We start from the raw sequence: 23,690 nt of genomic DNA, 5'->3' as shown, positions 1-23,690 counted from the left end.
ACTCAGGTAGGAAGAGACGCTAATACTTGGGACTTATTAAATAAATCAAGCTTGCAGTTTTGCAGCTGGAGGGTAAGGCTTGGGCTTCGGCTAGAAACAGGGATCTACCAAAGCATAAAAATGGGCGGGGTGCGCAGTCAAGGTTGCGGGCCTCTGCGGCAAAGCCGAGCGGGCTCCCGCAAGCTGGGGGTGGAGCCTCTGCAGGACGCGGTGGGGCCTGTACAGCAAAAGAGGGCAGGGGCGATGCACGGATGGGGGCGAGGCCGAGGAACGGGAGTTTTTGCGCCAATAAAGGCTGGGCTTTCGTGCTGTCGGGGGCGGAGCCTCTGCGCAGAACCCGCAGTATCTCCATCCCCTTCTATTTCACTCTGAGGCGGTGTTTGGGGCCCCCTAGTGCCGGTCCTGACCGGCGAGGGCTCCAGGACCGCTTTCCTACATTTCTATCGAGGCTCGCACTCTTAAGCTGAAACCTCAAAATTTCAGGCGCCCTTCTAGGAGGGATGGAGACCGGAGCTCTGTCCCCTTCTGGGGGACAATGGCTCTTTCCCGCCTGTTTAGGGATTTTGTTTTTCTGCTTTGGGCAGGTGAGAGCAGGGCTGTGTGCGCATTAACATGTCTCTGTGTCTGCGCTGCTGGTTTCCGAAGGTTTCTGCGTGGCTCCTGTCCAGCTGCGAGAGCACACGCGTGTCTCCACGTGCGGCTGCCCAGGGTTCGTACTCTCGGGTTCAGTGCAGGCACCAGGCTCGTGCACGCTGGTCTGAGCGAGCGTGCGCATCCGCGCACCCGCACTGCCTCTGCGGCGTGGAGCTTCCCTTGACCCCGCACCTCAGAGAGCTCTTTACAGCCCAGCAGGTGGCGCCCCAAACCACTTTCCTATCTCACAGTCCACTGCTGGTCTCAGTCCTGTGGGGTCCCCTTTCCCCGGCCAGGTCATGGCGCGAGACGGAGAAGCCAAGGTCCCAGGTGGTCAGCTTCGTACGTGGCTGAGCTTACTAGACTCCACCGAGTGAAGAGCAGCCTCTGCCCCCCCACCCTCGCCGACTCCCAGCCCAACCCTGCCCTTGAGGCGCTGGCTATAGACAGATTGGCTTTATTCATGGACACACGGGGGGCGGCCGCGCCTGCCCGCCCGGGACACGCTCACACGGTGGGGTGGGGGACTTTCCATGCCACAATCACAACACATGACGCTCGCGCTCGGACTGGGCCGGCTGGGGGAGGGGGCATGGCACAGCCTGGCTCCTGGTTTTGGTTAAAAAAAAAAAAAAAAAAAGTTCTTGGTGTGATGTGGGAGTGGGGTGGGGTGCTCTGGGGCTGCCCGGAGGTCCCTCGGAGAGCCTCTTTCCGGGTGGGAGAGGAGCGGTTGCTTTCCTATTTTTGTTTAAAAATACATAAAACATGCGACATCCACGCAGACACCAGACAGGAGGGGCAGGAAGGGGCAACACTGGTGAGGAGAGACTCTCAGCCACAGCTGCAGCCCCAGCCCCAGCCGGGTTCACGCCCAGGGTTGGACGCGGGCAGGTAGGACAGACAGACAGACACAAACACAGGCTCTGAGAGGGCTCCTCAGAGCAGAAGGAAGATCTCGTGTTTTGGGGGACGGGGTAGAGGGACAGCCCTGGTTCTGGGAGGCGGGCAGGGACAAGGAAAGAATTGTGCTGCTGGTGGGGGGCCGTTCTGGACCCTTACGCCTCTGGCTCATACTCCTGATATTCCTCCTGCATCAGTGGGTTAGGGGTGGAGTAGAGAAGAGCAAATGGGAAAAGGGGTTGGAGACCAAGTGGCCAAACCCTGGCCCCCAGATCCCCACCCCTTGAGGAGGAACAATGCATGCGCCTCCCCCTGACCAAGGGAGGAACCCCAAGTTGGGGACAACTGGGTATTTCTAGGCAGGGGTTGCCTGGAGCTCAATGCTAGGCCCCATCTGACCTCCCCTCCCTGCTCCCACCTCCTGCAGCCTGGGTTCTAAAAGAGGCAAAGGCTGAAGCCCCCTGGCCCAACCTTATCATGCCAGTAACCTCCCGCCCCAGTTAGGGACCGCAGCAATCATCCTGAGTGCCCAAGGTCCAGCCTGACTCTATCACCCCCTCACCTGAGGTGGTTCCTCATAATTCTCCCCCTCTGGCTCCATCAGGGGCTCAATCAGCGGCTCCTCAGCAGCTTCCTGGGCCACTTCCTCTGGCTGAGGGCAGAAAAGGGTAGGGCTGGTGAGGGCAGCCAGGAGGACCCTAAAATCCTATGCTGGAAGAATGGGGAAGGCTACGTGGGGTTGGCAGTGCAAGGAGAATTTTTAATTAAATTGTTTATTTGGAGCAACTTAGAAGTAGGGTGGAGGTGTGAAGGGTGAAATCCCTTCAAATCATGGCTTGAAGCTGAGAGTGTGGAGGGGGTGCTAGACTCTCTGCACCCCTCCTTCCAGCACTTGGCAGCCTCCTCCATATCTATCATTTGGACTGGGTGGGGTAGGGGGATAGACAGCACACCCAGTCAGTCACCCATTTATCCCTAGCTCCTTTGTGTCTGGCTCTGAGCCAGATGGGGAACTCAGACAGAACCCTGGAGACTCCCCTCCAGGGTGGAAGGGAGATGGAGACTCAGGGACAGGGCTAAGCAGGGGCTCTGAGCCATTCCCCTGCCACCTTCCATCATCCCTCCCCCAGGGCCCAGTGTGGCCTGATTTCTTCGCTGTTGCTATTTTAAGATAAGCTGGAAGCAACAGCTCATGGTGTTGCTTGGATGTGTGAGCTAAGACTCTCCCCTCCCCCCTGCATCTGCTGCCCAGATGGGCGCAGACCAGCGGGAATGCATGTGGGGGGCTGATAGGCACATGGCTGGCCTCCTGCAGGTGAGTACATATATGTGCACACACAACAACTGAGGGCACCTGTGTGGCTGTACAAAACCCTACGTGGGCTAGCACACTGCTGGGACCCTCAGTTGGCCCTGAGATGTTGGCACTCTAATTGCTCTAGCACTATCTAGGTAGCTTCACTCCTTTCTAGTACCTGTTTAGGTGGACTCTGTGGGTATATGAGGTTTTAGATCCTGACCTGGCTTATTCTTCCTATTGTAGAGATGGGTACACCAAGGCCCAGGAGGTAGGGAAATGTTAGTTTGCCCCAAGTTACCCAGCTCTGACCAGAAAGAATCCAGGTGAAAACTACAGTGTTAAAAATGCCAGGGCTGGGGATATACTCAGTTGGTAGAGTGCTTGCCTCACATGCACAAGGCCCTGGGTTCTGTCCCAAGCACCACACACACACACAAAAAAAAAAAAAAAAAAGAAAGAAAGAAAGAAAAACCCAGCTTGAACACATTGTTTGGAAACAACCAACATGTGTAACCAACAGCAGAATGGATATGTACATTGTGGTCCAATCACACAGTGGAATAGTATACAACAAGAATGAAGAATGAGCCAGGCATGGTGGCACACGCCTGTAATCCCAGTGGCTTGGGAGGCTAAGGCAGGAGGATCTTGTATTCAAAGCCAGCCTCAGCAACATCGAGGCACTGAGCAACTCAGTGAGGCTCTGTTTCTAAATAAAATACAAAATAGGGCTGGGATGTGGCTCAGTGGTTGAGTGACCCTGAGTTCAATCCCTGGTACCTGCCCCCCTCAAAAAAAAATGAATGAATGAAGAATGACGGCACCTCTAGGAGCAGGGCTGGATCTCAAGAACTTCCCGTTGAATGAAAGAAGCCAGATACAGAAGAGCATGCACTTTATGACACTGAAGTGGAGTTTAAAAACACCACAACTAATTTGTGGTGACAGAAGTCAGGAAGTGTGAACCTCTGGAGGGGGTTAGGTAGGGCCAGGATTGGGGTAAGATAAGTGAGGTGCATATGGTGAGTGTTAGGGAGGCACCTGCTCCCAGAATCCTGCAAAGGAGACTCAATGTGTGAGTGCCCCCACACCTCCCTTGCCTCACCCTAGTCTCGGCCCTAGGGGTAGGGACTTGGAAGGGAGCACAATAGGAGGGGCTGGGGGTGCTGATATTCTGTGTCTTGAGCTGGCTGCTGATCATTATGGGGACATTCCTTTTCTGAAAATTTCATGGAGCTGCATGTATGTTGTACTTCAATGAAAAGTCATTTAAGGGCTGGGGGTTTAGCTCAGTGGTAGAGCATATGTGTTCAGCATTAGTGAGGCCCTGGTTTTGATCCCCTGTACCCCCCGCCCCAGTCACATAAAAACACATCCCAGCCTGGCCTCACTAGCGATTTGGAATTAGACAAGTCATTTCACCTCTGATCACAGCAGCCTGGGGTGGGAAGGAGGATGCCGTGTGCCTTGAAGGAATACGGCGAGGACTTCATGGTCATGTAGGAAAAGCATGTTGGAAGCTGGAGACTCAGAAATGCTGACCCTGAGCTTAAACAGGTTCCCCGACCCCAGGGAGCCTCAAAGTGCTGCTGTTTGGATCATGACCCTGATCCTCACCTCCCTGAGAAAGCAGCCTTGATGTGTCCACAGGCACCACTGGGAGAAAGGTGGCTGGAGAGATGATTCTGTGCAAAGACCTTTCACAAAAAGCCTAGAGGCCAACAGGTCAGGCCCCCATCTGCCTCTCTCTGCACCTCAGCACCTAGCACACACCTTGGCCCTGGGCCAGCACCTGAGCATATCCTCCCAACCACCTCATAAAGGAAGTGGGCAGGAACTGGGATCTTGGGCAAGTCCCTTCACCTTTCTGAGCCTCAGTTCCTCCAGCTATAAAATGGGCTAGTTTGGTACCTTCCTCAAAGGGACATGGTGAAGATTTGGTAAGTCACTCCGTGTTAATGTCTAGTGATCAATGAACGGGAGCAATTAGTGCTAACATAATTATTGGAAATGGGACATGAGTTCCCATGTACAGATGGTAAATGCAGAGAAAGAACTCGAAACTCGAACTTCTGAGCTAAGACCCAGACTTCTGACAGAGGAAGGAACCAACTGTGCAAAATGTCTGGAGTTGGGGGTGTATGGGGTCTCCCCAGACCCATGGGTATGGTCACAGAATATATACTGATCACCCAGCCCAACACTGAACAAAGAGCCCGACGCCTACAGCCACGGATACACAGGGGCACCCACAGGAGGGATGTAGGTATACACGTGGTTAGGACCACAGGGCACACTGTCATGGGCACACTTCTCTGCACACCTGTGATGCCATGATCTCCTGCAGGTAGATAGCTACTGTTTACCTGACCATGACTGGGCACTTACTGTATGGAGGCCAGGCTCTCTTTATCTCAATGGTTCTCAAAGTGTGGTCCTTAAAACTGTAGCATCAGCATCAAGGGCAAATTCTTGGGCCCCACCTCAGATCTACTGAACCAGAAATTCTAGGGATGGGGCCAACCCTATGTATTTTCATCTGGCCTCCTGTGATTCTGTGCATGTTTAAGTTTAAGAATCTCTGATCTATATCATCCCCAATTTACCTAAGAGTACTTTTGGGTATGTTTTCCGTGTTGCAGGCAGATAATGAGGCTCAGAGATATGATAGGACCCACCCAGGGCCATAGAGCCTGGAAGTAGTGGATCTGGGATTTGAACCCAGTTCCATGGGGCTCAGGAGCTCACCACTCTTTCCTTATGGGGTGTCTTAATGAAGCCTTCTGTCTCCATTCATACACGAGTAGCAACCACCACTCTACTGAGGTAGCATATGTGCACAAATGTGTGACAGACAGGTCATACCACTCTGACGCCATCATGGCTCACACTTGCCTCACTGCTCCTACCTGCCTGAAATATAATTCCTGCACATCTTCTTTCTCCTCCCTTGGGTGCCAGCTCAAACATCATCTTCTCAGAGATAATGAGAAGATATCTTCCCTCCTCAAGTAGCCTCTCTTCTCTTGATTCTATATCATCACCCACATCATATTTTCTTTTTCCTTGTGGAGGTACTGGGGATTTAACCAGGGTCAATTTACCATGAGCTACATCCATTATTTCAAGACAGGGTCTCACTAAGTTGCTTAGGGCCTCACTAGGTTGCTGAGGCTGGCCTTGAACTTGTGATCCTTCTATCTCAGCCTGCTGAACTGTTGGGATTACAGGCATGTGCCATCCATGTTGTCTTTTCTTCATAGCACTTATCCTGTCTGAAATTACCTTATTTATGGACTTGGGTTTTACTGTCTTCTGCTGCTACAACATCAGTTGCACAAATGGAGGAACCCTTTCACATGGGAACCTCTAGAACAATTCCATGGATTTTTGTTCCATGAAAAGAAATGAACGAACAGTCAGTGGCCCAGGCAGATGTAGCCAGAAGTGGTCTGGATCACACTGGCAAGCAGGGGACACCCAGCCAGCTACATCCCTGGATGCAGTGCACCCATGTAGACCTTCAGACTTCATTCCTAGCTGAGCCTAGTGTAGTCTTGCAGAACAGGACACAAAGACACTTGTTCCCCAGGTTAGCAGGGGCAAAGGGGAACATGGTGACGGGTTTATTTGTGTGCCTTGTGTGTGTGAGAGAGAAAGAGAAAGAGAGAGGAGGGGGCGGGGGGAGGGAGATCACTCACCTTCAGGTCGGTGGGGAACTCCTCCTTCTTTACCAGGCCTGTGGCTGCTGCGATGTTCCCAGCCCCAGAGAACACAGCTCCTCCCAGATGTGATGCCTGCTCCTTGGTTTTCTCAGCCACTGGAGCAGGGAGGGGGTGAGGAAGGGATTTGGGGGCCAGGGTGAAGGAGGCATAGATGTCCCCACACAATATCCCAGGGCATGCCCTTCCCAGGGAGCACCCCTCACAGAAGCTTTGGGAGTCCCCTCCTGCCCTCTGTACCCCAGCCAGATCACGGGCTGGGTGAGGGAAGGGGCTGTGCCAGAGCTGGATGGGTACCTGAGGCCACACCTTGTACCACCCCCTCTCGGGTCTTGCTTCCTGCAGGGAGGAAAAAGAACACATTTAAGGAGTCTCCATGAGAAAACAGAGGCCAGCAGAGCACATGGTGGACAGGGGGACCCAGGTGATAGAGAGTACCTCGGTTCCACTATTTGCTTTCTTGGGTCCCCATTTCCCCCATGCTAACCACACTGAGCCCTCCATACCTACTTTCTCAGGTTTCCCAGTCCTACCCCACTTCCACCACCTTCCCAGGGGATGTTGGTTGAGTGCCAGCACTGTGTAAAGTATGTGACTTGCACCGTTTCATGCATTACTCTCCCTAGCCCTGGGAGGGGGACACTGTTGTCCCTATTTCACAAGATGGGAACGAATTCAGTCAGGGCCCTGCAACCAGTAAGTGACTGAGTCCTATAGGCCTTTCTGACTCTAAAACTCCTGCTACCCACTCTGTTCTGTAAATATTTTAGCCCAGGATGGAGGCAGGTGGAGCTGGGGGACTATGAATTTTGAAAGGTGTCCCTGATGTATGACTGCTCATGTGCCACTGCCTCCAACTCCATTTCTTCTAGACTCTTCCTATCAAGGGTCAAAGCCCTCCTTCTGGCCAAAATGGGGAGTCTTAGGCGCAGGGTGGTTCTAAAGGTGATATGCATATTGTGACTGGCCGTGCCTTCCCAGGAGGGTAGCAACTTGGTCACATCAAAATGGGGTGTGGGCACTGGGAAAGGTAAGAAGGCCTGATCTGCTGCAAGGGTCCTACAGGGAGAGAGTGGGGTGTGTTTCATGCTGAGAATTTAGCAACCCAGACAACCACTGATAAATTCAGAAATGGGCATCTGGGCACGCTGAGGCATGTGGTGAGAGGAGCAGGGGTCCACATGGGAAGAAGGGTTCTCAGGGCTAAGGTCCTCTGGAATCAGGAGATGCCCGAGCATGGGCTACATGCCCACCCCTCATTCCTCCCCAAAGTGCCTGGTTTGCATATGCTCTGAGCCAGGCAGTGGGCTAGCGGCTCACTGTCTGAGGAAGTAAGAGAAGAGCATGTTCAATTTCTGAACCTCAAGTAGTGCTGAGAGGGTCTCCAGCCCCCAGGGGTTGTGTGAAGTGGGAGGGGACACTACCTGGACCTTGAGAAATGAATGAACAGGTGGATATTCAGGAAGGAGATTGGAGAGAGTGATCCAGGCTCAAGGAACCATGCAGGCAAGACTCAGGGAGGCATGATTTTGGTCCTCATGCTAGGAGCAATGGGTATGGTGAGAGACAAAGCTGGAAAGGTAAACTGAGGCAGGAAAATGAAGAGCATTGGGATGCCAGGCTACAGGGAGCTGAGCTGAGGCTTTAATGTGTGAGGACTGGGGTCCATGGGGGTTTCTGGGCAGGGGGAGGAACAGAAGTTACCAATCTAAGAAGAAGGGCAGCATGGCTTGGGGTGGGGTCTATTTGCAGAGAGAATAGTGTGAGGGGTCAATAGGAGTGAAAGGGCTGGGGAGGAGGCAGAAGGGAGGCCAGAGTTCAAGACTTTTCCTTGTCTCTGTCACCACTGCCACACTCATTTGATGGCTACCCTACTTCTTAGTGGAAGGCTTCCCTGTAATTTGTTCCATCCCCAGGGGCCTGAGAGGCCTTTTTAATCTGAAGTCAGATCATGGCAGTCTCTTGCTTACAATCTCTCCCCACACTTACAATTAACCACCAGACCACCTCCCCAGGCCTTTTAAATATTTTATTTAGAGACAGAGTCTCTAAATAAAAGTTGCTTAGGGGCTCACTGCTGAGGCTGGCTTTGAACTCATAATCTTCCTGCCTCAGCCTCCTGAGCCACTGGGATTACAGGCGTGCTCCACAATGCCTGGTGCCTTGGTCCCCTCTTGAACTGACTCTCATCCACAAACTTGACCTTATCTCCTATCACTGCTTCCTGCCCTTGGCTTTCCAGACCATCCCCCTTGCCTTTTCTGCCTCCCCTGTTCTCCACTTGGCTCTTTATTATGAAGGGCTCAGCTCAAATGTCATCTCCTCTTTTTATCTTATCCAAAAAATGAACCTAACCAGGTGTGGTAGCACGTGTGTATAATCCCAGCTACTTGGGAGGCTGAGGCAAGAGGATTGTAAGTTTGAGGCTGGCCTTTGTAATTTAGCAAGACCTTGTCTCAAAAAATTGAAAGGGTTGGGGTGAAGTTCAATGGTAGAGTGCCCCTGGGTTCAATCTAGTACTTAAAGAAAAAAAAAATTCCCCATTCCTGCCTTTGGATATCAAAAATTCCACTACTGAAATGCTCTTTATCCCCATCAAGAGATCAGACACTTATCTGCTGTTCACTAATAAAGCCCCAGCATCCACACAATGCCTGTCACATAGTAGGTGGTCACTACATAGTTTTAAGATTAGCACAATCCAAATCTGCCATGACCTTGAGCAAATTATCAACCCCTTTGAGCCTGAACAGGGGATAATTATACCTGCTTCCCACAAGCAAGTCCTGAATCACCATATGGGCTAAGAAAATCAGCAAACATCAATTTCCAGCCTTTCCTCTCTTTATGCAAATGACTCTAAAGCTCCTTTTACACTTAGGGTGAAGATTTTAAGCACTTGGCCTTTTTCCTGACTCCATCTGGCAGCTGCAAGGAGGGTGGACAGGTGGAGAGATAGCAATGGTGAACCCATAGGCACTGGGAAGCAGGGGGAGCCTGGAGAGCAACTTGGCCCTGGAGGCAGGTGGAGAGAGCCCAAAGAGGAGGGATGGGGCTTCCCAGTCTATCAAAGTAGGTTCAAACCCCAGCTTCAGGTTTTACCAGTTGTGTGACCTTGGACAAGATAATTAGATAGCCGGGAGCCCCAGTTTTCCCCATCAGTGGAATGGGCTGGCAGTGTTAAATGAGGTATAGGGTCTTATGTTATTTCACACAGTGCTTGGCCTAGAGTAGGGGTTCAACACCAGGTAGCTTGTTATCAATAACAAACAAGAATAAGAAAAAGGAGTCTGTCTGCTTTCTCTGATTTAATCACTGCATTGGCCCCAGCTGAATCCTCGCTTCATCACACGGCACTCCCTGACTCCATTGGTCTGTCACTGACCCAGGCTTCCATGGGCAAGCTGTGTGTCCCCAGTGACCCCTGCTGACCCGCCCCATCTGCTGACTCATATTCCTCTGCCCAGAACCCCTACTCCTTCCGAGGACTCTGTCCTCCTCCCCTAGGGGGACACCCGAACCCTGCAACACCAGAAACCCCGCCCCTCGCCCACCGACGTAGAGGACTCCCTCCTTGGTCTTCTCAGCTGCCTCGGTGACCCCCTGCTTGGTTTTCTCGGCTGCGGCCACGACGCCCTCCTTGGCCATGGACAGGCCCTTCATGAACACGTCCATCCTGGCGGCCTGGGGAGGACGAACACACAGGAACCGGTGCTCTGGCTCCGCATCCTCACTCCAGCCCCTCCCAAGGGACGCAGGTGTCCCCTCCTCTCCCTCCCTGAGACCAGGGCGCCCTTCTGGTCCCGTATCCTCTCCCACTTCCTCCCAGTCCCCCGTGCGAGGCCTTAGGGCCTCGGTGAGTCCTAGCGTCCTTGAAACCCGGGGACGCGGGAGGGGCCACCGCCTCGGTTATCCGGAGCCCTGCAAGCTGCAGCCCCGCGGAACCGGGATGCTGCGCTCGGCGGCGCGAAGACTCGGGACCTGCCTATACACACAAGACAGTGAGTGACACGGTCACATGCACACAAACATACCACGGACACGCTCACGTGCACATTCAGGACATGTAGATGCTCAAACGCGCACGGACCCCCCGCACACACGGTCGCGGACGCATGTCCCCACCGCTACCCAGACAGTTTCAGAGAAGAAGACCCGTCCCCCAGGGTACGTCCACACCAGCCCACCGGTGCCCCGTCACCGCCTCACGATCTCCATTTTCCACCCCGTTCCCCATCTCCAGCCCCAGTGAAGAGTCCATCCTTCCTCATCCCACCCGAGGCTCCTCTCCTTTCCCCTTCCACTCCCCGGCGCGCGGCCGCCTCACCTGGTTGCGGGGCCCGGGCTGGGGATGGAGCGGCGGCTGCGGCGGCTGCTGCTAGCAGACGCGGGGGCTCGGCTAGGCCGGGCTGGGGTGGGCTCGGGGCCAGTGGGGGTTCTGGCCGTGATCAGGAGCTACAGTCACGGACCCTGAGCAGGGGCGCAGCGGTGCCCGGGTCTTGGGTGCGTTGCCACCACGGGTGCTCCTAGCGCCCTGCTAGCTCGCGCGCTCCGGCTCCGGCGCTGCGGCAGCTCTGAGCTCAGCGCCCCCCACCGGCGGCCGCGCCGCCCCCTCGGTCTGACTGACAGGGGGCGGGGAGGGTGACATCTCCGCGGAGCCAACGAGCCTCCAGGGACCGGCCTCTGACGCGCCGCTGGGGAACCAGGGTCGTGAGATTCGTGTAGTGTTTTAGGGGTGAGGGAGGAGGGACAATGCGGCGTGCTAAGAGTAGGGAAGAAATAGTGCGGTTGGCTTTGAGGTGCAATTGGGTGCTGATCCTAGTTGTGCTTGTTATTTAGCTATGGGATCTTGGGAGGCTTAGTTTTTTTCTGTAAAACACGGTGGTTAATTCAAAGTATGCTTATTGAGCACTGAGGCAAGGGTGCAGGTTCGAGGGTGGCCACAGGAGGAAAGGAAAACATGATCCCCTCTGTATGTATACGTGCTTGCGAAGATGGGAGGCAGAATGGAAAATAGATGCTACTGCATCAACTCTTAAACCAAACAAGATCATTTCACAGCTTGTGAGACGTGTTATGAAAATAATAAAATAGGGGCCTAACAGAGTGACCAGAGGAGGAGTATTTGAGACAGAATCGTCAGGGAAAGCCTCTGCAAGAAGTTGCATTAGAGCAGAGACCCCAGAGAAACAGCAAGGATAAAGTGGGTGAAGGCAAGATCTATAGAGAGGGAACTGCAAGTGCAAAGGCACTGAGGTAAGACCTGCTTTGGAACAGTTGAAAGGCAAAGCAGCCCAGGAAAACCAGAACGGAGAATGAGAACGTTAAGATTGCTTTTTATGGTGGGGATTGTAAAAGTGGTCATAGAATGCCACGGTAGTCCTCAGTCAGTACAATGATAGAATTATTTCTAAAAAAATATAGAACTCTCAAGGAAAGGGACTCTGACAGTTTAGGGGGTTCAGGAAAGGCAGCAAAGAGGAGGCAATGTCTGAGTTGGGACCCTAAAGATGAGAAGACAAGGAAGGAAGGGAATTCTAGGCTATGAATATGACATGGCCAAACATACTGTGGCCAGAAATGCAGGGTATATAAGAGGCAGATGATGAGGTTTGGGGGTGGGGATGTTCACAGGACTCTGGTAAGACTGCAAGTTGGCACAGGGTTTTGGAAGACAATTTGGCAATGTTTACCCAAAGCATAAGTGCATGTTCCTTTTGAGCCAAGAGCTCCCCTTCCAGGAATTTATCCTGTGGATCTCTACTCACAAAGTGCACACAGATTTTTGTGCAGGGATGTTCACAGTTTATTGTAGCAAAAGAAAAAAAACTGAAAAGAATATAAGTGCCCATCTGTAGAGGACTGGCTATTTAATTGGGGTTCAATCACCCAGTGAGATGCTATGCTATGGTTAGAAAGGATGAGCTAGACCCATGTGTACTGATATGGGAATGTGTCAAAATATGGTGTTAGATGAGAGAAGTAGGATGCTAAACAGTTAGGTGTTGAAGAAGCCAAATAAAAATATAATTTTCTACGTCTCAGAATAGAGTCATATATTAACATATAAGTATATATTGGTATATACACATATACTTATCCCATACTATACATTATACACAGGCACCTTATATACAAATACATACATATAGTTGACCCACTGTGTCCAGAGATTTCCCATTTCAGATTCAAACAATTATGGAACGGGGAGCTGGGGTTGTGGCTCAGTGGTAGAGTGCTTGCCTAGCACTGTGAGGCACTGGGTTGTATCCTCAGCACCACATAGAAATAAATAAAATAAAGGTATTGGGTCCACCTACAACTAAAAAAAATATTTAAAAAGACAATTATGGAACAAAATACTTAGGAAAAAAAATCACATCTGTATTAAACACAACAGACATTTTTCTTGTCATTATTCCCTAAACAATACAGTGTGACCACGATTTATGTAGCATTTACATTGTACTGGATGTTATGAGTAATCTGGAGATGATTTAGAGAGCATGGGAGGATAGTGTAGGTTATATGCAAGTGCTTTGTCATTTTATAGGTCTTGAGCATCTGCTGATTTTGGTATCTACAGAGAGTCCTGGAACCAATCGCCTGCTCAGACCGCCCCCCCCCCCACACACAGGTTCGGACGCATGTCCCCACCGCTACCCAGACAGTTTCAGAGAAGACCCGTCCCCCAGGGTACGTCCACACCAGCCCACCGGTGCCCCGTCACCGCCGCACGATCTCCATTTTCCACCCCGTTCCCCATCTCCAGCCCCAGTGAAGAGTCCATCCTTCCTCATCCCACCCGAGGGTCTGAAGAACTCATCTGCAAAGTGTTCCAAAAAAACCCCCTGCAAACAGTAGTTGCCTCTGGGAAGTGTGACTGAGAGGGCTCGAGGAGGGGAACTTTTAAATTTAACCACCTTTCATCTTTGGGCTGTTTTATTCTTTTGCCTTGGAGAGTATTTACCTGTATGATTTTTAAAACTGGCGTGGCAGAAAGCTGGAGTTATTTTTGGCTTTAAGGGAAATTGGATTTTTTCACTTCCGATGTTTGGGGGTGCCCTACCTTAGGAAGCAGGGACTGCTTCCCCCTCTGAGGACTGACAATGCCAGGTACCTGCTTTCCCAGTCTTCCCTTAGCCCAGACACATGACTGACACGCAGCCTTCGACCTATCACCCTGGATGGGAACCTGAGGCTGGTGCCAGGAGGAAGCACGGAAAGAGGCCAGTCTGTTCTGATGAGAGGAGGTGGTGGTGGTGGTGGCAGCTTCTGCCGGGAGCCATGGGAGTCAGTGACAACTGGCTCCCAAATTCCTGAAGCTTTAACCATTGGTTCCATGAGCCAGACCAAGGCAAATTATTAGAGACTGGATTTGGAGTCATATTGGCAGAGAGGTGGGAGCTGACGCCATGGAGGCATGGTGATTGTCGGGGGTCCGTGGAAAGTGAAAAGAGGAGAGCCCCCCCCCCCACACACACACCAACAGAGAACCCTGTGGCACTGCAGCCCTAAGGGTGGCCAGAGGCAGAGGAAGCTGGGAAGAGACTGAGAAGTGCAGTGACTCAGACAGAAGTAGAGAGTGACAGAAGCCTAGGATCTGGAGGTCAGCTGCAGAGAGGTCAAAGGAGATGATTCGGCTTTGGATTGACAGCAGGTGGGCTGCTGGGGAGCTTAACCGCAGCACAGGGAGTTACAGAGTCCACAGAGGGAAGGGGAACGAAGGGAAAGCCTCCAGGAGAGAGTGATATTCAACGCTGGGATTTGAAAGAGAAGGATCTTACAAGTGGTGCAGAGAGTTCCCAGCAGAGGATCTGGGGAGTGGGGAAGTCCAGAGGGCGGAGGGAACGAGAAGAGGTTAGATTCCAAATCAGGTGGGAAGTTTGGTTGCTGGTGCAGGAGCTTAAGTAAGGCAGACAGGCATTCCTTCACTTAAAAAAGCCCAGGGGTAGGCAGTCTACAGATGGCGTGGTGGCTTCACAGTCATAGGAACCCAGCCTCCTTCTACCCTTCTGATGCAGCCTTATTATGTGAATTCCATCCTCAAGATCACTTCATGGTTGCTGTGGCTCCAGCCATCATCAGCATGACTGTGCGGAAAGCAGGAAGAAGGGAAGTAGGGTGCAAACGAGTATTTTCTGAGGAGTTTTCTCAAGTCAACAACTTCTACTTCTGTCCCCTGGCTCACCTGAGCTGCAGGGAGGTCAGAAGAGGGTGGCCGTTTAGCTGAGCACATGACTTCCAAGAATATAATTGTGAAAAAGAGAGAATGTTTACAGTGAACCACTAGTATCTCTGCCACTGTTTCTTTTTTCCTTATTTTTGGAAATGTCAAACCTAGAGAAACATTGAAGGAATAGTAAATAAAACCTACAGAAAAGTCGCGCCACGAGTATAATAACTACCCCAAACGTACTTTGCCTAGATTCACCAATTGTTAACGTTTGCCACCTTTTTCTGTCTCTTCATATGTACAGTCCCAAGAAGGGGTCCTGGATACTGGGTTGTCACTTTCTAGCACGACAGATTCCCCATGCCACACATCTTCAGGGCACTGGATGGCAAAGGTCAGTCTCCCGGGCCTCTCTTGGTCAGGCCCTTTGCTTGTGAGTTCTCAAGGACGTCTCATTGTTCCTGTTCTCTCTCTCCCTGGAAAATGGTCCTGTGCATCCTTCTCTTTCCTCTCTCCTTCCTGAGAGTGTTCTAAGGAGAATGACTATTGAAGCTTTGGAGGCAAGAAGGGGGGCAGGATGTGGGGAAGGGCATGGGAGAAAATCCCAGGTGGAAGAGCAGGAGCAGAGAGCTCTCAGAAGAGAATCGCAGGGATCCTGGCCCTGCCTGGGCTCTGTCAACTGTTTGTGCCTTTATGACTCTGTGTATGGTGCTTGTCTGTGGGATTAAAAATGTATCAACATTCCTGCTGTCCAGAGACCTCAGGATGGGCAGGAAGACAGGCAGGCAGGCTGGCACCCTGCAGGGTAGGAAGGATGGGAAGCTGAGATCAGGGAGGAGCATGGATGACGTTTATTGAACATCTACAGTGTGCCGAGTGCTCCATCCATGACATCAGTAAGCACTGAAAGCAATCCTTCCAAGCAGGCATGGTCATCTCCATTATACAGATGGGGGCACTGACATGCAGAGTGGGGAGGCCACTGGCATTTGTTCTTTTCAATCAGTTTTTCCTGAGTGCCCACAAGGTGGGCACTGGTATAGGAAAGTCAGCAGAAAAAAAAAAAGACAATGAAGTCCTTTCTCTTCTGGAACTTAATCTTGTATTAGGATGGACAGATAATTAACAAATGAATTAGAACCACATAAGACCACTGGGAGCCAGGCACAGTGGCACATGCCAGTAATCCCAGGTACCAGAGAGACTGAGGTAGGAGGGTTGCAAGTTCAAAGTCAGCCTGGGGAACTCAGCAAAACTCTGTCTCAAAATAAAAGTTGAAAAAAGGCTGGGGGGGTAGCTGGGGGGGGCGGGGTTGTGGCTCAGTGGTAGAGCGCTCACCTAGCTTGTGTGAGGCACTGGATTCGATCCTCAGCACCACATAAAAATAAAAAAATGAAGATATTGCGCCACCTAAAACTAAAAAATAAATATTTTTTTTAAAAGAAAAAAGGCTGGGGATATAGGTCAGTGATAGAGCACTTCAGGGTTCAATCTCTAGTACTGAAAAATAAAACAAACCAAAGCGAATTTGGATTGTGTAGCTATTGCCAAAGTCCACAGCGATGTTCCTCTTGCTAAATCTTTATTTTAATACCTTTATTTTATTTTATTTTTGTGTGGTGCCCAACACCTTGCACGTGCTAGGTGAGTGCTCTGCTGCTGAGCCACAACCCCAGCCCTCATCTTGCTAAATCTAATAGTCACCTCTCCTTCCTCCCCTGAAGTGAAGGAGAGAAGTGCTGGAGTGGGGTTAACCACACGGGCAGGGATGGCCCCACCTGAGCCAGGTTAGGCAGACAGGGAGCAGCCAATGAGAAGTCCTGGGGCAGCAGTGGGCCTGGCCAGTTGAGGATCTGCATGCTTGAAGGCCAGTATGAGTGTGGCAGAACGCGGGAGGGGGACAGTAGGGGAGGTGGGTCTGAGAGAAGATGGGACTGGTGGTGAACGGAGGAGACAGGATGCTCAGGAGCCTGTGAGGCTGAGTCATGCAGGCCCTGGAGGTGCACTTTGAATTACATCTTGGGTGTCCTGGAAGGTTTGAGACAGAGAAGTGATCAGATGAGTAATTTAGATGACCCTGAGACGCTCACAGAATGTTCTGTAGGGGACAGGAATGGAAACAAGGAGAGTGACAGAGGGACTGAGACAGGGGCCAAGGCCAGGGACGCTGAGGCTTCTCTGGGATGAGGACAAGAGGGAGGGAGAGGAATGGGCAGAGTGGAGATGTTTTCAGAACCAAATGGCAGGATTGGGGTTCAAGAGCCCTTGCTTGCTCAATGCCACGGGAAGGTGCTCCTGTTCCCTACAGACAGGCCAGGGTGGACCTGGGGAGGGGACAGGACCCCAGCACCCAGGAACTTGCCTTTAAGGTCTCTTATTAGTCACCCCAACCCCAGACTCCAGGGACTGCCCCAGGCTGGAAGATGTGGAAGCTGGAGGGAAGAGGTGCAGAGGCTGGGACAGTCCTTCTAAGCCAGGCAGGGGGCCAGGACTCTAAGGCGACTGAGATGATGCCTGTGATCTCTCCTCAAGCTTGACCTCTTCCAGGACTGCTTCTGCCTGAACTTCTTCACCACTCCTCCCCCTGAAGTGGGATCTGACCCCTGCCTTGAATTTGGGCCCTCTGTCTCTAGTACAATACAATGGAACTGATGACGAGCCAGGTTTTATTTTAAGCCCTGGCCTTAAGACACTGGCAGCGTCTACTTTCAGTCTCTTGGGACACTCACCCTGGGAACCTAGTCACCACGCTGGAGGAAGCCAAGCAGCCACGTGGAGAAGCCTCGCAGAGCTGTCCCAGCTGACATCTCCAGCTGAGGTTCCAGGTGACAGCGTCGTCAACTGCCCCATGTGTGAATGACCAGATGCCTGCAGCCTCAGTGAGTGAGCCAGCCCAGCTGGTCTCGCTCCAGAGCAGAGCATGCTATCTTTCCTTGGTGCTCCCCAAATTTCAGATTTGTGAGCATAATAACTGATGCTTGTTGTTTTAGGCCACTGAGTTTTGGGCATGCTGTGCTTCCAGAGCCATCTGTCACCAAGTATCACTGAGTTTTCCTTTTCAATATCTCTTAAATCTGTAATCTCCCCTCCATATTCTCTGTCACCTGGACAACTGCATTAGCGTACGAACTGATGTCCTCCTGCTCACATTTTTTTTTTTCTTTTTGTACTGGGGATTGAACCCAGGGGGACTTAACCCCTGAGCCACATCCCCAGGCCTTTTTATATTTTATTTAAAGACAGGGTCTCACTGAGTTGCTTACGGCCTCACTAAGTTTCTGAGGCTGACTTTGAACTTGAAATCCTCCTGTCTCAGCCTCCTGAGCTGCTGGAATTACAGGTGTGCACCACTGCCGAGCTCTCCTGCTCTCTCTTGCAGCCACAGGTCCCTACATGACAGTTCAGTGAACTTGCTGAAATGCACATGTGGTCACGTGCCCAGCCCTGCTGCAACCACTTGAAGCACTCGGTGGCTCTGTACTGATCCTGGCATCAAGACTTTCCCATTTCTTTCCTCCTTTAGGCTTCAGCCACACTGGCCTTTCTTCTCTTCCTCCAGCACCTCATGCTCCCTTTGCCCCAGGGCATTTGCATGTCCAATACAGTTTGTACTCCCTGAAATGCCCTCCCTTGTCTATGTCGAAACCTCCCGCTCATGCTTTAGGTCTCAGCTCAGTGTACAAATTGCCTTTAAGCCAGTGATTTTCAAAATGGGGTCCTTGTCTAGCATAATCAAGGGACTGGTTAGAAAAGAAAATTCTCAGGCTCAAGCCCATGCCTAAGGAGTCAGAAATTTCTGGGGCAGAGCCCAGCAGTCTCTCTTTAACAAGCCCCGCAGGTGAGTCTGATCCCTGCACTCCAGAATAGCTGCTCCAAAGCAGTTGAGGTTATGGAGTTTGTTATCTTCTCTCATCCCTGAATTCCTGTTCTTCAGAGGGCTGTGCTTGTAAGCACTCAGGTGATTGTAAGATGGTCTAATGAGTGCCCCATGTTCTCCAGTAGCCCTGAGCACAGGAGCTGCCCCCCCCCCCCGCTTTTGCAGTGCTGGGGATGGGGATGGGGATGGAATCCAAGGGGGCCTGAAGCATGCTAGGAGAGCACCCCACCTCTCAGCTCCACCCCAGGCTCTCACGTTTTGCTCATTTCATCCTGGCACCTAAGTGAGTGCCTGGTACATCCCAGGGAATGGCTGAGGATGCAGATAGAACAACAGTGGACTATCAGCCTCCAGGGGGTCATGTGCTGAAGAAAAGGTGTTGTTTAGAAAGCCAGGAAGGGGAGTCCTGAGCCAGAGTGTACCCCATTTTCCTTCCCCTTCCTCATGCCTCCCTGCTCTGGGGTAAACCTCAGCTGACTTCTGTTGAGCACAGAACCAGACCTTGTTCTATGGGCCAGGTATGATTATGTCACACAAGCTTCGGGTTGTATATTGATATTTCCATTCTACAGATGGGGAAACTGTGGCTCAAGGAGGTTCAGTAATTTGGCCAAGGTCAGGGCAGGACTTGACCCCAGGGATGTGACTGGCTCTCTGCCTCACCCTCAATGTCCAGCTGGACAACACTCAGAACAGGATGCAATGTGGGACTCCATGGAACTTCATGTGCCCTTCCACAGGACAGCCCCACAGCAGATAGTGGACCGTCAAGACAGAGGGCCTAGTGGTGCCAGACCTTCCCAAGTTTACAAGAGAAGGCAAAAGTGTGGATTTTAACATAAAATCTTTTTGTTTCTAAATGTTAGACAATTATTACCTTAAAAAAAAAAAAACTCAGATGCTTTCAGAGACCAGATAAATATCTTGTCACTCAATGCCTTGGATGACATGAGGTGGCTGAATTGAGAGTGTGAATGGTACCCGGAGACCCCCCATGCTTTTGTCAGTGTGGCTGCTTCTGTCATCTGTGGGGCAGACTGCTTTAAATTCAGGGGTCACCCTCAGCAGGATGCAGACCCCAATTTTCCTAAGGACAGATCCCAAATATTGACCCTTACCTTCATTTTTCAGCCCCCACTGTGAGAGGCTGGGTCAGCCTGGACACAGGTGTGTCTCAACTCCCCACCTGCAAGCTGAAGTGCTCACTCACTAAATGCTTGTTGATGGAAGGATTCTGATAAGCTTCCCACCTCCCGGCATGCTGGCCCCTCCCACAGGCATGCAGCTCCTCCCTCTCCCCTGCCGCAGGAGGGTGGGGCTAGGGCTGATAGGTTAAAAGCCAGCATCTGGGGACCCCCTTACTTGCTGGGTGCCCCGTGGAGCTTGAGCCTTAGCATGGCTGCCTCCAGCTCTGTAAGTCCACCGGCTGCCCTTTCTGGAGCAGGGGCCCAGCTGGGGTGATGGATATAGGAGTGGGCTGCAGACAGAGTCAGGGCTCCCAGGTGACCCTGACTCTTCTTTGGTCAGGCAAGTGAAGCCGAGGGTGGACTCCAAACCTTGGAGAAGAAGAAAGAGGAGGAGGAGGAGGAAGAGGAGGTGGCAGAGTCAGTGTGCCTGTGGGAGCAAGAGCAAGAGGAGGCAGCTGTGGCGGCGTGCTTTGGAGACGTCGCTCCAAACTTTCCTGGGACTGGGACTTTGCTGTCTCTGAGGACAAAAGCTCAGGACAAGGGGCCCGTGGAGAACAAACTAGAGTTGCACCCCCTGCAGAACAGGTAAGGAGGAGAGTGAAGAACTGGACCGGACCCCTGTGGCTGGGCCATCCTCTGTGCTCCCTGGTCGGGTGGCCTTGGACTCAGTTCCACATCTGTGAAATGTCTGCGCTGGCCTAAGCACTGGGCCTGTGGACTCTTCCAGCTTTACCCAGCTGAGATTCTGGGCTTAAAACTTCACTGCTTCCTCAACCTTTCAGGATAACTAACTTTAGTCACCATGTGGGGTGTGTATGGGGGGTGTGCTCCCAAATCTCCCTATTTTGTCCTTAAAGGGCAGGGACCTCCCTCCCTGTTAGCCCAGGTGCTGCTGGGGGTAGACAAGGGGGTGTCTCTGCTTCCTCTCCCCTATCAGGTGGGCTCTATGGTTCTTCAAGAATGACCGTAGCAGGGCTTGGCAAGATAATCTGCATATGGTCACCAAGGTTGACACCGTGGAGGATTTCTGGGCGTGAGTGTGTGTCCCTTGGGGCCAGGCCAGGGGATTCTGAGCTGGGAGTTGCTTGTTACAACTCAGTTGCTTGTCACACATCTCTGGGGCCTTTCAGCATTTGTTGAGGGATGGGGGAGGGTGTTCCTTTCCAGGAGGCATTGGGATTGGGCCATAGCCACCCCCTTGAAGCTTCTGAGGGCTTAGGGGGAGAGCTTAGGGAGTGGGAGAAGCCAGGAGCAGCCCAGGCTGCCATTTCATGGCTTTGTGACCCTGGGCAAGTTCCTTCTCTCTGAACTTAGCCACACAGTGAGGATCAGATTGCCTCAGAGTGTCTGGGGGCAATCAAGGGAGGTTATTTGAGAAGCGTGGTATAAACCCTAGGGGGCCCTTCACTGGAGGGGTGCACCAGGAATCTCCCCAGGGTGCAGTGTTCATTGGACTTGGATGGTTGGGGAAGCTCCAGGGGGAAGGTGGGCTTTGAGGGAATTCCAAGCAGCAGGAACAGAGTGAGCACAAGCAGGAAGGCCCCACGGTGGTGGGAATCAGTGGATCCCACAAGGAGTTGAGAGGGATGGGGATCAGCTGGGACCCAGCTTAACAAACTTGACTTTCAGCATGGGGTGGGGGCTCTCTCCAGGATGTACAGTCATATCAAGCTGGCTAGTAAGCTCTCTTCTGGCTGTGACTACGCAATGTTCAAGGTGAGTTCTGTTCTCATGCCCTCCTTCCCCCCAAAAGGACAAGGGTTGGATTCTTCCCAGCTTCTGCAGCCATCCTCCCTCCAAGGAGAGGTTTTGGGGTGGAGGGAGCCGTAAACAGACTTTTTCAGGGCAGAGGTGTGATTTCTGATTGGAGGGGCTGCTCTACAGAAGCCCACACAAAGCATGTCAGGCCTGAGCTGCACCTTGGAGAACACCCGAGTCTGGAAGGGTAGGGGGAGAGGGAAGAGTCCAGCTTTCTTGCTTGGCTTCTGAACACTCTCCTCCAGCCCTACCCTGGAGGTGCTGACGTAGGCGTTTACAGATTTCCCCAGGTGACTTCCGCCCAGTGAGGTTTGGGGATGTCCACCACTGCCCACAGAAACCTCTGCCCCAGAGGCCTCCTGTAGTGCTTCCGTTTGAACTCGTCTTAAGGAACCTGAATCAGTAAAGGAGATGCATGCATGCATAGACAAGGCTATGAACAGGGACAAATTGGGTCAGGGTCCTGTGGGGCTCCAAAGGGGTCTCTCTGGTGGGCTGAGTGGCACCTGGTTGTGTAGAATGGAAGCTAGGAGAAAAGTTGGCCTATTTAGGGCCTGAGCAGAGGGCAGAGAAGGCAGCACACAGAGGCAGCTGGGTCCCGCTTCCCTTTGAAGGAAGGGAGGTAGTTGACCTGCCGTCTGCCTTCCAGGATGGTATCAAGCCCATGTGGGAAGACAGCAGGAATAAGCGGGGTGGCCGCTGGCTGGTCAGTCTCTCCAAGCAGCAGCGCCACATTGATCTGGATCGTCTGTGGCTGGAGACAGTGAGTGGTGGTGGTGGTGGGGGAAGGGTTCAGGGGAAGTGGTCTCAAGGGTGGTAGGGGCTGTCCCTGTGCCCACCTGGAAAGCTCACCATCCCCACTTTGGGCCCAGTTGCTGTGTCTGATTGGGGAGAGCTTTGAGGAACACAGCACCGAGGTGTGTGGGGCTGTCATCAACATCCGTACCAAGGGTGACAAGATTGCTATGTGGACGAGGGAGGCTGAGAACGAGGCCAGCGTCTTGCACATTGGGTGAGGGCTGGGTCCAGGGATGACATGGGGGTTGGGAGCTGGCTTGCAAGTGAGACCTCTGGAACTCGCAGTGCCTTCTCTCCATTCTTTTTACCCACCAGTATAAAAGGAATGGGAATCTTCTGACTACTCACATCTCCTTTGCTCTCTCTCTGCCCAGGCATGTATACAAAGAGCGCTTGGGTCTTTCCATGAAGACCATCATTGGGTACCAGGCCCATGTAGACGCGGCCACCAAGAGCAACTCCCTTGCCAAGAACAAGTTTATGGTGTGAGGGGGTCTTGGCATCACTCTGTCATGTGGGGCCACCACCTCATAAGCCTCATCGCTGTGGTGTATGCAGGACTACACCATTGATCCTGGGCTGGGGGAGGGGGCAGACAGCGTGATTTTTACATATTCTGGAGTGCATAAGAACACTTTTATTTTTTTGAGATGAGACCTTTCTATGTTGCCTAGCTTAACCTTAAACTCCTGGGTTCAAACAATCCTCCCACTTCAGCCTCCCCAGCAGCTGGGACTACTGGGGCTTACACCATGCCTGGGTTCATACAAGTACTCTAACAGGTATTAGGCCCAGGCCCAGGGGCAGCTAGGTGGAAAAGTTTGAGTCCTTCTTTTTGCCTGGGGACAGTGCAGCAGCAAGGTGCAAGAATCTCTTGGGTTTCCTTCTTTTACCTGGGGGTGGGATATGGGGTGGTCTTGGTAGGGGGCTTGATGACAGGAGAATTCTATGGGTCCAGTACTTAATCTGTGCCCACTGGGAAGGGAACTAGGTGGCCTGAGGGGGCAGCCTTTTCCATTTTGATGGAGAGGCTGGAGACCACTGATATGCTGAGAGTGGGAGTTCAGAGATGGGGTGTCTCCTCTTTGTGATGAATCTCATTGGATCTGTCGGTGCCCTTCCTGTATCCTGTCCCTTCCCTAGATCACCTGTGCTTGGGTCCCTGGAGTGGGGCAGCCCTTCCTGCCCCCCACTTCAAGTGTTGGAAGGCTAGAGGGAGAACCCAGCTATTTGTGTATATATATGTATATAGAGAGGTGGATGCCGAGAACTGAGAAGCCCTCCATGGCTTCTCACCTTCAGCCAGTGGAGTCTGCTTTGCCTGATTTAGGCCCAGGCC

General features: G+C 52.2%; 2 protein-coding genes across 4 annotated transcripts; one reads left to right on the top strand and one right to left on the bottom strand.

The window, feature by feature from the left end:
* Positions 1-1,560: 1,560 nt before the first annotated feature.
* Positions 1,561-10,230, bottom strand: Sncb (synuclein beta). 3 transcript variants are annotated; one of them, XM_026398238.2, is made up of 5 exons: positions 10,110-10,230; positions 6,853-6,894; positions 6,535-6,653; positions 2,096-2,185; positions 1,561-1,721 (listed from the first exon to the last, which is right to left on the bottom strand). In XM_026398238.2, the coding sequence occupies exons 1-5, from the start codon at positions 10,228-10,230 to the stop codon at positions 1,689-1,691; spliced, it is 405 nt and encodes a 134-aa protein (XP_026254023.1). In that variant the 3' UTR covers positions 1,561-1,688. The 3 variants fall into 3 exon arrangements, with proteins under 3 accessions (XP_026254023.1, XP_026254026.1, XP_026254025.1); XM_026398241.1 differs by lacking the exon at positions 2,096-2,185; XM_026398240.1 differs by lacking the exon at positions 6,853-6,894.
* Positions 10,231-20,003: 9,773 nt separating this feature from the next.
* On the top strand, positions 20,004-22,840 carry Eif4e1b (eukaryotic translation initiation factor 4E family member 1B). The gene is made up of 8 exons (XM_026398175.2): positions 20,004-20,021; positions 20,136-20,204; positions 20,247-20,380; positions 20,733-20,828; positions 21,448-21,511; positions 22,203-22,316; positions 22,426-22,565; positions 22,726-22,840. The coding sequence occupies exons 1-8, from the start codon at positions 20,004-20,006 to the stop codon at positions 22,838-22,840; spliced, it is 750 nt and encodes a 249-aa protein (XP_026253960.1).
* Positions 22,841-23,690: the final 850 nt, after the last annotated feature.

Source organism: Urocitellus parryii, chromosome 1 (genome assembly GCF_045843805.1).
Source record: "Urocitellus parryii isolate mUroPar1 chromosome 1, mUroPar1.hap1, whole genome shotgun sequence".
In the NCBI taxonomy this organism is placed as follows: Eukaryota; Metazoa; Chordata; class Mammalia; order Rodentia; family Sciuridae; genus Urocitellus; species Urocitellus parryii.
This window is presented reverse-complemented; position numbering and strand designations above follow the sequence as displayed.

Bases quoted from the DNA above. Each gene is read 5' to 3' on its own strand.
- Eif4e1b (XM_026398175.2), top strand. The intron at 20,381-20,732 runs GTAAGGAGGAGA...CTCCCCTATCAG, and splicing joins TTGCACCCCCTGCAGAACAG to GTGGGCTCTATGGTTCTTCA. The intron at 20,829-21,447 runs GTGAGTGTGTGT...GGCTCTCTCCAG, and splicing joins ACCGTGGAGGATTTCTGGGC to GATGTACAGTCATATCAAGC.
- Sncb (XM_026398238.2), bottom strand. From the start codon at position 10,230: ATGGACGTGTTCATGAAGGGCCTGTCCATGGCCAAGGAGGGCGTCGTG. The intron at 6,654-6,852 runs GTACCCATCCAG...TCCCTGCTCCAG, and splicing joins GGTACAAGGTGTGGCCTCAG to TGGCTGAGAAAACCAAGGAG. The intron at 2,186-6,534 runs GTGAGTGATCTC...TTCTGCCCTCAG, and splicing joins AGTTCCCCACCGACCTGAAG to CCAGAGGAAGTGGCCCAGGA.